The 11403-nt window shown below is 40.3% G+C and overlaps 2 protein-coding genes across 14 annotated transcripts; one reads left to right on the forward strand and one right to left on the reverse strand.

Moving 5' to 3' along the window:
- Positions 1-2568: 2568 nt before the first annotated feature.
- LOC111584630 (uncharacterized) lies at positions 2569-6504 on the reverse strand. Of its 7 annotated transcripts, XM_055015050.1 has the most exons (4): positions 5274-6500; positions 4844-4930; positions 4186-4277; positions 2569-4090 (listed from the first exon to the last, which is right to left on the reverse strand). In XM_055015050.1, the coding sequence occupies exons 2-4, from the start codon at positions 4846-4848 to the stop codon at positions 3015-3017; spliced, it is 1173 nt and encodes a 390-aa protein (XP_054871025.1). In that variant the 5' UTR covers positions 4849-4930; positions 5274-6500; the 3' UTR covers positions 2569-3014. The 7 variants fall into 7 exon arrangements, with proteins under 7 accessions (XP_054871025.1, XP_054871021.1, XP_054871023.1 ...); XM_055015046.1 differs by lacking the exon at positions 4844-4930; XM_055015048.1 differs by having other exon boundaries at positions 2569-4277.
- A 24-nt stretch (positions 6505-6528) lies between these two features.
- Positions 6529-10458, forward strand: LOC118470507 (uncharacterized). Of its 7 annotated transcripts, XM_055015056.1 has the most exons (4): positions 6529-7753; positions 8097-8183; positions 8750-8841; positions 8937-10458. In XM_055015056.1, exons 2-4 carry the CDS (start codon positions 8179-8181, stop codon positions 10010-10012), a joined length of 1173 nt encoding a protein of 390 aa, XP_054871031.1. In that variant the 5' UTR covers positions 6529-7753; positions 8097-8178; the 3' UTR covers positions 10013-10458. The 7 variants fall into 7 exon arrangements, with proteins under 7 accessions (XP_054871031.1, XP_054871030.1, XP_054871028.1 ...); XM_055015055.1 differs by having other exon boundaries at positions 8750-10458; XM_055015053.1 differs by lacking the exon at positions 8097-8183.
- The last annotated feature ends 945 nt before the right edge of the window (positions 10459-11403 follow it).

An 11403-nucleotide genomic window follows, 5' to 3' on the forward strand; every position in this document is an offset into this window, starting at 1 on the left:
AATTAATCTATTCTGAATTCGGCAGCAGATTTTAGAAGTCCTGTCACTCATTCGGATTCTCCAGTGGTTTAATCCTGTTTGAGTTGCAGAAGGCTGGGGCCAACTTCAGCATACCTTATGTGAAAGAAAAGGGAAATACATGTCACCAGTCCCTGACAGAGCTGTCAGTTCTTTCTGCGCTGAGCATGCGAGCATTTATGACAAAGAGGGTGAGGATAGTCGTGTAAGAGAAGACAGACAGACTGAGAGAAAGAGTGTGAAGAAGCGAGGCATTGTTTTGCAGAGTCGCCGGTAATCAGCAGGAGTTGGACATGCAGAGATTGTTGGCAGGGCTGGAGATCAGGGGTCCATACTATCACTGTCTACGCTACTGGAGGGATCTCCATGGGGGGAAAGAGTGCCCTCTGGCTCCCCACACTCCCCACACATCCATCCACAGCCCTCACACACATTCCTTACATACTCTCAATATTGGCCTGTCCATCTTCCACGCTTTATGCCTCCATTTAAATCCGTCTTTGGGCTAATATCTTTATTCACATCACAGAAAAGGTTTGTTTGCTATGTGGTGAACATGCTGGGAATGCGTTGATGAGCACAAAAAAAGTGTAAATGTGTTGGTTGTTTTGACTAATGTAATATACATAACAGTAAACAGGAGTCACACGACTTCCAGATTTGTGTCTCTGCATGTTTCTGTCACATTTTACACAACAGCACAGTATAAAGGAACTGTTTTTTTTTTTTTTTGTCTCGCCAGCCGTGAAAGCATCTTGCTGCTCGCGGAAAAAAAGTTACACCTGCACATTTGCAGCTGTCAGAACTTCCTGCTGGTGTTCGCATACGTTTTTTTTTTACATACCTACACGTGGGATGTGTTGCTTCAGCAGAAGGATTATTGTCAGTACATATGTCATACACCTAAACGCCGCATGCTCATTGCTTTAGCAAATTTGCAAGCACACCTTTCCCTGTGGCAAAAAACTTTTTGCACTCACACAGATTTAGCAGCTCATTTTCAAAAGTCTGTACTTCTTTGCAGCTTTCGTGACACTTTATATACAGCTTTACAGCAGCAACATGAGGCTTGTGTCAACCATGTGCTATGATTTTTTTTTCATGTTCGTGTTCGTTTTGTCTTTTTTTCACGCAAGAAAGTTTCAGCACGACCGCCATGTTCGTCAGCCTTAATGAACCCATCAGTCAATAACAGTCAATGACAGCAGTTCCCCATGTTATCAGTATTCACGCGGGAAATCGTCAGCTTTCTAATTAAGTGGATCAGAATTAATCAAGCAGCCGCTCACTGTGGCTCTGTGTCAGAGGAAGTAGTTATCACCAAAGAACACAAATCCTTGAACACACACACACACACACACACACACACACACACACACACACACACACACACACACACACACACACACACACACACACACATAATTAAAGTACATATAGGTACATATTCAACCTTGCAACTGCTACTATTTTATACATCTCATTATAAAATCCATTAAAACTTCGTTAATTAGTAAAAGGCGTAGTTGCGTATTCTGTTTTCTTACAAGAACATCCCAGGTCAGCTTGACAAAAGACAAGAGAATATGTTTATTTAAGACTGGATGAATTTTATTTTCTATTTTCACCGTCTCAGATTAAGCTGCTTTATGATTTCTTTACACTGATGGAAATCTAACTTTGTCTGCGTCGGAAATTGTTTGGCATTTAAACTCCGGTCTTGCTGATTTTTGGATTTCACTAACCTTTTGGAGGCGAGTCTGTGCTTCTTTGGTATTTATCCACGTGTTTGGGTACCTTTTGTGTTTTGCAAAAGAGTGAAAGAGAGAGAGAGACGGTGAAACAGGCTTTGTATGTGCTTACATGCACATTATGTATGTTTTTATCTACAGTATGTATTTGTGTGTTCTGGTGGAAAAAGACTGACAGGCTGGTATGTGTGTGTGCGTATTTGTGCTTTAATATTATGGTTGCTTGGATGCCCTCTTCATCTTGAGCCACATTTGCAGCATGGTTCCCTCCCCCAGCTGACCTTTCAATGTAAACTGCTTGTTTTAAGATGCCATGTTGCATCAGAGCAGAGAAGCTGCTGGGATGCAACTCTAGTGTTGCAGGGAATGAGGGAGACAATTCAGAGGTGGGGAGAATCCGTCTAAGTGACCTCTCAAACCTTTGACCTTTTAATGAAGCTTTTATTACTGACAACTGCATTCACTTTGTTTTGTTTTGAACTTAACTCTTGTTGAACCTCCCAGCTAATGCTCTTCCTTTTCTTTCTTGTCCACACGTTATTCTGCTCTTTCCTCTTCCTCTTGCTGATTTTTTTGTCTTCTGTTTCCATCCCTATGACCAACAAATATAATAAAAGTGTGCAAAAAAAGGGAGGATTGTTGAGTGCTGCTTATGGCTCCAAAACAGGTGTGAACAATGGGTAAAAAGCAGGTGCTCTACAAGGACCAGGCCCGCGGATGAATAGAAATACAGAAAAAACTTGCTGAAGCAGTAACTGTGACTTGAACTGAAGCAAGAAAAGTCCGAGGCACTCTGTACTTACTCAATTAAAAGTCCTTTATTAGCTACATGGACACCACCAACATGTTTCGACACCAAGTCTTCGTCAGGGCAACATTTGTAAATGAACTGAACAGCAGGAAGTCTACTTTTAAAAAACACTTAACAGGAAGTCACATGATCGTGTGTGGTCATGTGACTCCACCCAAGTATTCATTCATAAAAGACAAATAAAATATATACACTTTGGAATATTTTCACAGAGCAATAGGCAAGCATATCATCCATAATGCATAAATAAAGCTCATTATGTAACACTATATTTCAATAATAAACCATGATGCATCATGTTAACATATAGAAGAAAATAAATAATGAAAAAATTACTGACTGCAAGGCACTGTGTGTAGAATAGGAAACAGTGGCATGAAACAGTGAGTAAACCCTCATCATCAAAGACAATCATTCAGAACACATTAATATATTTACAGAAACGGAGAAAAGTCTATTTCTTCATTTAGTCCAGGGAACACAGTTGCTTTCAAAGAGTGGATCCAGAAGGTTTCCCTCTGCAATAATCTTTTCAACCTGTCACCCCCTCGGGGAGTGTTCTCAATAACTTCAATTGCCATGATTGTGAGTTCATTAATGTTTGTGTGGGTCATGTTCTTGAAATGTTTTGCAATCGGATATTCCATGTTTCCTTTACGGATAGCATATTTGTGTTCTGCAAAACGCTCTTTCAGTTTTCTTTTTGTGCGACCAATGTAAAAACACCCACAAACACAGTCCAGTCGGTATACCACATGTGTTGTATTACAGTTTGCAAAAGAACGACATTTAAAAGTGTAGGTGCATGTAGAGTCCATAAAATGTGTAGAACGATTGATCTGTGTGCAATGGACACATGCCCCACATCTGAAGGTGCCAATGGGTTTTTTGAAAAAAGTCTCAAGTTTTGATGCTGGCAAATAGTTTTTGACGATTTTGTCCTTGAGGGTGGGGGCTTTTTTAAAGGCAAACCTGGGGGGCTCAGAGAACAAGGGGCCCAGTGAAGGGTCACAAGCCAGTATGGACCAGTTTTTTGTAATGGCGTTTTTGATTTTGTATGCCATGTTGCTGTACTGTAAAGTACAGAAAATTCTGTTTTTTGTTTGTGATGGAGCTCGCTGTCTCCTTATGAGAAGATTTCTTCTGTCCAAAGTTTTTGCTCGTGTTAGAGCCCCACTCAGTGTCTTTGCTTTGTAGCCCCTTTGAACGAACCGCTGTTGCATTTCCGTAGCTTGGGTATTGAAGTCCGTTTGAGAGTTGCAGATGCGCTTGAGACGTTGAAATTGCCCAAATGGAATGTTTTCAATGAGACTCTTAGGATGGAAGGATTCAGCATGTAAAACAGTATTTCGATCTGTACTTTTTCTGAACAGAGATGTGTGTATTGAGCCTTGTTCATCCAGTGATATTAGAAGGTCCAAGAAGTTTATTTCTTTGTTGCTGAATTCCAAACTGAGTTTGATGTTAGGATTAGTGCTGTTTAAATATTGATGAAATTCTTGAAGTTGTTCTGTTGTACCAGTAAAAATGAAGAAAAGGTCATCAATGTAACGACCATAGTATTTGATGAGCTGTTTGAAGGGGTTTTCAGTGCTGTGCACATACCTCTCTTCCCATAGCCCCAAAAATAATCCCGCATAGTTGGGGGCGTATGAAGCCCCCATGGCAGTCCCCTTGGTTTGTTGGTAGAGACGATCCTGGAATAGGAATATATTGTTATTGAGGGACCATTGGGTGAGAGAAACAACAAATTGTGTCGGAGGAGTCTCGGTGTTTGATCTTTTTTGTAAAAAATGTTCAAGGGCCTCTAGGCCTTCCTGGTGGTCAATATTTGAGTAAAGTGACTCAACATCCATGGTTGCTAAAATAGCATTTGGGGCTTGTTGCATTTCTTGAAGGTCCTTGAGTATATGTGTAGTATCTTGCAAATATGCTTTCAGTGACATTGTTAGGGGTTTGATAACAAAGTCTATATATTGAGAAGCTGGTTCTGTAATAGTGTCAATTCCGTTAATTATTGGTCTACCTGGGGGTGAATGAAGGTTTTTGTGTATTTTGGGAAGAAGATAAAAAGTTGCCAGTTTAGGGTTAGAGGGAGAGAGAAATTCAAATTCATTCTTGTTAATCCACTTATTTTCCAGTGCAGGGTTCAAAATTGCAAAAAGGTCTCTTTTTATGTTCTCAGTGGGGTTCGATTTGAGTGGCACATAATACTGTCTATTGTTTAATTGTTTTTGGGCTTCCATGATGTAATCATTCTTACCCCATATTACTGTAGCTCCCCCTTTATCCGCTCTTCTCACCACGATGTCTTCTTCTTTTTTAAGCCACACCATAGCTCGTCTTTCACCTGAGCACAAATTTGACGTAGTTGCTGTGTTATTTTGTAGAATCAAGTTGACATCATGATCGACTTTCTTCATAAATGCGTTTAAGCATGAGTTGTTACTCAGTGGGAAGAAGGTTGATTTTCGTTTAAAGTAGGATAGGGGCTGTGAAGGGTCCGTGGATGAAGTGGTACAGGGCGAGGGGTGTGTGTGGTACCATGTTTTTAAATGTAGGTTGCGGTAGAATTTATAGAGCTCTATTCTAGTTTGAAAACTATTGGTTATGTGAGTAGGTGCAAAAGATAATCCCCTTGATAGGAGTTTTTGACAGTCTGGTGGGAGAGGAACATTCGATATATTGATTACCGTTTGTGGTGGTGGTGGTAATTTTGATGGGGCTGTCGAGGTCTCAGCTGTCGTTTTCCTCCTCCCCCGTCTGCCCCGCCGTGTTTTCTTCCTGCGCCACTGTGAGGTGTCCGGGTTTTGTCTAAAAAATGAGAAGAACCAGCCAGACTTGTGTCAGAGCGGTCCTCGTCCTCACTTGTGGTGCTGCCCGGTAAGCTGAATGAGACTGTACGGCCGCGTCTCGGTGGTCCCCGGGTGTGCCGGCGCTGCCAAGAATAGATGGCTCCTTCATCATAATCTTTTTTGTCTCTTTGAAACTTATTCATTTTTGTACTTGTGATGGTCTTTGTCAGCTCACGTATGTCGTCGTTTATTTTACTTTCAGTGATAGCTGCTTCCTCCTTCTGTTGTTGTGTCACGTTGACAAGTGACAACTTCCGTTTTACTTCCGGTATCTTCTGTTTGATTTCTTCTCTTTGATTTTTTGCCTCATCAATCAGTAATAGCATCAGGTCAAAAGAGCATTTATTTAGTACGGACTCCCATTTTTGTTTAAATTCAAGGTTATCTTGTCCAAAGGATGGAAATTTATTTATCCGGAGCCCACGAGGTATGATGTTCTGCCGCCAGTAGTCGGATAGCGTTATTGCATGTAACTCCAGTTTCTTTTCTTTCTCAAGAAGTCTTTTAAGTTCATTGTAAGAAGGTAGTTCAGGTGAGCCTGGGTTTTCCATGCAGAATAAAGAGTCTTGTACAATAATATTGCGTCCTTCCTCTTGGGTAAAAAATAATGTGTTCTTAGATGGCTGTGTCATCTTGTGATCCAATAACGTCCAGGGTAAATTGAACGGAGCAACTCAACAAAAAACACCACGGCCCAGTGGTGGGTGAAGTAGAACTTTGCAAAAAAAGGGAGGATTGTTGAGTGCTGCTTATGGCTCCAAAACAGGTGTGAACAATGGGTAAAAAGCAGGTGCTCTACAAGGACCAGGCCCGCGGATGAATAGAAATACAGAAAAAACTTGCTGAAGCAGTAACTGTGACTTGAACTGAAGCAAGAAAAGTCCGAGGCACTCTGTACTTACTCAATTAAAAGTCCTTTATTAGCTACATGGACACCACCAACATGTTTCGACACCAAGTCTTCGTCAGGGCAACATTTGTAAATGAACTGAACAGCAGGAAGTCTACTTTTAAAAAACACTTAACAGGAAGTCACATGATCGTGTGTGGTCATGTGACTCCACCCAAGTATTCATGTGACTCCATACTTGGGTGGAGTCACATGACCACACACGATCATGTGACTTCCTGTTAAGTGTTTTTTAAAAGTAGACTTCCTGCTGTTCAGTTCATTTACAAATGTTGCCCTGACGAAGACTTGGTGTCGAAACATGTTGGTGGTGTCCATGTAGCTAATAAAGGACTTTTAATTGAGTAAGTACAGAGTGCCTCGGACTTTTCTTGCTTCAGTTCAAGTCACAGTTACTGCTTCAGCAAGTTTTTTCTGTATTTCTATTCATCCGCGGGCCTGGTCCTTGTAGAGCACCTGCTTTTTACCCATTGTTCACACCTGTTTTGGAGCCATAAGCAGCACTCAACAATCCTCCCTTTTTTTGCAAAGTTCTACTTCACCCACCACTGGGCCGTGGTGTTTTTTGTTGAGTTGCTCCGTTCAATTTACCCTGGACGTTATTGGATCACAAGATGACACAGCCATCTAAGAACACATTATTTTTTACCCAAGAGGAAGGACGCAATATTATTGTACAAGACTCTTTATTCTGCATGGAAAACCCAGGCTCACCTGAACTACCTTCTTACAATGAACTTAAAAGACTTCTTGAGAAAGAAAAGAAACTGGAGTTACATGCAATAACGCTATCCGACTACTGGCGGCAGAACATCATACCTCGTGGGCTCCGGATAAATAAATTTCCATCCTTTGGACAAGATAACCTTGAATTTAAACAAAAATGGGAGTCCGTACTAAATAAATGCTCTTTTGACCTGATGCTATTACTGATTGATGAGGCAAAAAATCAAAGAGAAGAAATCAAACAGAAGATACCGGAAGTAAAACGGAAGTTGTCACTTGTCAACGTGACACAACAACAGAAGGAGGAAGCAGCTATCACTGAAAGTAAAATAAACGACGACATACGTGAGCTGACAAAGACCATCACAAGTACAAAAATGAATAAGTTTCAAAGAGACAAAAAAGATTATGATGAAGGAGCCATCTATTCTTGGCAGCGCCGGCACACCCGGGGACCACCGAGACGCGGCCGTACAGTCTCATTCAGCTTACCGGGCAGCACCACAAGTGAGGACGAGGACCGCTCTGACACAAGTCTGGCTGGTTCTTCTCATTTTTTAGACAAAACCCGGACACCTCACAGTGGCGCAGGAAGAAAACACGGCGGGGCAGACGGGGGAGGAGGAAAACGACAGCTGAGACCTCGACAGCCCCATCAAAATTACCACCACCACCACAAACGGTAATCAATATATCGAATGTTCCTCTCCCACCAGACTGTCAAAAACTCCTATCAAGGGGATTATCTTTTGCACCTACTCACATAACCAATAGTTTTCAAACTAGAATAGAGCTCTATAAATTCTACCGCAACCTACATTTAAAAACATGGTACCACACACACCCCTCGCCCTGTACCACTTCATCCACGGACCCTTCACAGCCCCTATCCTACTTTAAACGAAAATCAACCTTCTTCCCACTGAGTAACAACTCATGCTTAAACGCATTTATGAAGAAAGTCGATCATGATGTCAACTTGATTCTACAAAATAACACAGCAACTACGTCAAATTTGTGCTCAGGTGAAAGACGAGCTATGGTGTGGCTTAAAAAAGAAGAAGACATCGTGGTGAGAAGAGCGGATAAAGGGGGAGCTACAGTAATATGGGGTAAGAATGATTACATCATGGAAGCCCAAAAACAATTAAACAATAGACAGTATTATGTGCCACTCAAATCGAACCCCACTGAGAACATAAAAAGAGACCTTTTTGCAATTTTGAACCCTGCACTGGAAAATAAGTGGATTAACAAGAATGAATTTGAATTTCTCTCTCCCTCTAACCCTAAACTGGCAACTTTTTATCTTCTTCCCAAAATACACAAAAACCTTCATTCACCCCCAGGTAGACCAATAATTAACGGAATTGACACTATTACAGAACCAGCTTCTCAATATATAGACTTTGTTATCAAACCCCTAACAATGTCACTGAAAGCATATTTGCAAGATACTACACATATACTCAAGGACCTTCAAGAAATGCAACAAGCCCCAAATGCTATTTTAGCAACCATGGATGTTGAGTCACTTTACTCAAATATTGACCACCAGGAAGGCCTAGAGGCCCTTGAACATTTTTTACAAAAAAGATCAAACACCGAGACTCCTCCGACACAATTTGTTGTTTCTCTCACCCAATGGTCCCTCAATAACAATATATTCCTATTCCAGGATCGTCTCTACCAACAAACCAAGGGGACTGCCATGGGGGCTTCATACGCCCCCAACTATGCGGGATTATTTTTGGGGCTATGGGAAGAGAGGTATGTGCACAGCACTGAAAACCCCTTCAAACAGCTCATCAAATACTATGGTCGTTACATTGATGACCTTTTCTTCATTTTTACTGGTACAACAGAACAACTTCAAGAATTTCATCAATATTTAAACAGCACTAATCCTAACATCAAACTCAGTTTGGAATTCAGCAACAAAGAAATAAACTTCTTGGACCTTCTAATATCACTGGATGAACAAGGCTCAATACACACATCTCTGTTCAGAAAAAGTACAGATCGAAATACTGTTTTACATGCTGAATCCTTCCATCCTAAGAGTCTCATTGAAAACATTCCATTTGGGCAATTTCAACGTCTCAAGCGCATCTGCAACTCTCAAACGGACTTCAATACCCAAGCTACGGAAATGCAACAGCGGTTCGTTCAAAGGGGCTACAAAGCAAAGACACTGAGTGGGGCTCTAACACGAGCAAAAACTTTGGACAGAAGAAATCTTCTCATAAGGAGACAGCGAGCTCCATCACAAACAAAAAACAGAATTTTCTGTACTTTACAGTACAGCAACATGGCATACAAAATCAAAAACGCCATTACAAAAAACTGGTCCATACTGGCTTGTGACCCTTCACTGGGCCCCTTGTTCTCTGAGCCCCCCAGGTTTGCCTTTAAAAAAGCCCCCACCCTCAAGGACAAAATCGTCAAAAACTATTTGCCAGCATCAAAACTTGAGACTTTTTTCAAAAAACCCATTGGCACCTTCAGATGTGGGGCATGTGTCCATTGCACACAGATCAATCGTTCTACACATTTTATGGACTCTACATGCACCTACACTTTTAAATGTCGTTCTTTTGCAAACTGTAATACAACACATGTGGTATACCGACTGGACTGTGTTTGTGGGTGTTTTTACATTGGTCGCACAAAAAAAAAACTGAAAGAGCGTTTTGCAGAACACAAATATGCTATCCGTAAAGGAAACATGGAATATCCGATTGCAAAACATTTCAAGAACATGACCCACACAAACATTAATGAACTCACAATCATGGCAATTGAAGTTATTGAGAACACTCCCCGAGGGGGTGACAGGTTGAAAAGATTATTGCAGAGGGAAACCTTCTGGATCCACTCTTTGAAAGCAACTGTGTTCCCTGGACTAAATGAAGAAATAGACTTTTCTCCGTTTCTGTAAATATATTAATGTGTTCTGAATGATTGTCTTTGATGATGAGGGTTTACTCACTGTTTCATGCCACTGTTTCCTATTCTACACACAGTGCCTTGCAGTCAGTAATTTTTTCATTATTTATTTTCTTCTATATGTTAACATGATGCATCATGGTTTATTATTGAAATATAGTGTTACATAATGAGCTTTATTTATGCATTATGGATGATATGCTTGCCTATTGCTCTGTGAAAATATTCCAAAGTGTATATATTTTATTTGTCTTTTATGAATGAATACTTGGGTGGAGTCACATGACCACACACGATCATGTGACTTCCTGTTAAGTGTTTTTTAAAAGTAGACTTCCTGCTGTTCAGTTCATTTACAAATGTTGCCCTGACGAAGACTTGGTGTCGAAACATGTTGGTGGTGTCCATGTAGCTAATAAAGGACTTTTAATTGAGTAAGTACAGAGTGCCTCGGACTTTTCTTGCTTCAGTTCAAGTCACAGTTACTGCTTCAGCAAGTTTTTTCTGTATTTCTATAATAAAAGTGTATTTGTCTTTTTTAATCTCATATTCAAGACAACGTGTATCTTAAACTGTAGACTACTGCTAGAGATGATCATGAATTTCAGCAACAATAGTCCTTAACGTGGATTAAATGTCTTCATTTTTAGTTGAACAAAACAACTTTTACCAACATTGCAGCATAAAATAGCTGACATCTTCTTATAACATTAAATCCTTCGTTTTTTAAATTTTTTGTTAAGCTGGGAAGTATTTGTGTACAAGTACATCATGACCTTGCTTTTCATATTTGGGCCACCGTATGTAATTCATAGGAACTTGTGATTAAGAGATTATTTCCCAGTTGAGGAAAACGGGGAGGTTACTGATCAGATTATATCAAGAATGCTCTCGGAAGAGGTGCAAAGTATTGGTGCCACATACCCGAAAGTAATTACATTCAGGTGAGAAGCCGAAGACAGAAAGTAGAGGCACATAGAGAATTAAAAAACAAACAAAAAAAAAACAACAGCGCAGTCCTCAGTAACTCCAAGAAAATTCCCACAGAAGAGGCCGAAGTTTAAACAGAAGTGGACCAAAAATCAAATTTCCTGAATTGTGGAGGCAAAAATGTGCCTTGTTTGAAAGAAAGCAAAAAACAGAAAAAACATATGAAGTAGCTTTTGATGAAATGGTCCATTTTACATTGTAGCGAGAACAGAGTAGAACTTTATTTTGAGAATAAATTGTCACATTTCCTACTTGGACGGCCTCTTGCATGGGTAAAAATACTCTCAATTCAAAAATTAAAATGCAAGTCTTCTACAAAAACTATCCAAGCTACTCTGTAGGGTTTCTGCAAAATTAAAATACCTTTATTTCACATGGAAATACGTATTATCA

Source organism: Amphiprion ocellaris, chromosome 11 (assembly GCF_022539595.1).
Source record: "Amphiprion ocellaris isolate individual 3 ecotype Okinawa chromosome 11, ASM2253959v1, whole genome shotgun sequence".
Classification (NCBI taxonomy): domain Eukaryota; kingdom Metazoa; phylum Chordata; class Actinopteri; family Pomacentridae; genus Amphiprion; species Amphiprion ocellaris.

Excerpts from the sequence above, each read along its gene's own strand:
- LOC111584630 (XM_055015046.1), bottom strand. The coding sequence starts at position 6,067 with ATGACACAGCCATCTAAGAACACATTATTTTTTACCCAAGAGGAAGGA. Across the intron at positions 4,278-5,273 it reads TACCACCACCACCACAAACG|GATCGTCTCTACCAACAAAC; the intron begins GTAATCAATATA and ends TTCCTATTCCAG. Across the intron at positions 4,091-4,185 it reads TTGGGGCTATGGGAAGAGAG|AACAACTTCAAGAATTTCAT; the intron begins GTATGTGCACAG and ends CTGGTACAACAG.
- LOC118470507 (XM_055015053.1), top strand. The coding sequence starts at position 6,960 with ATGACACAGCCATCTAAGAACACATTATTTTTTACCCAAGAGGAAGGA. Across the intron at positions 7,754-8,749 it reads TACCACCACCACCACAAACG|GATCGTCTCTACCAACAAAC; the intron begins GTAATCAATATA and ends TTCCTATTCCAG. Across the intron at positions 8,842-8,936 it reads TTGGGGCTATGGGAAGAGAG|AACAACTTCAAGAATTTCAT; the intron begins GTATGTGCACAG and ends CTGGTACAACAG.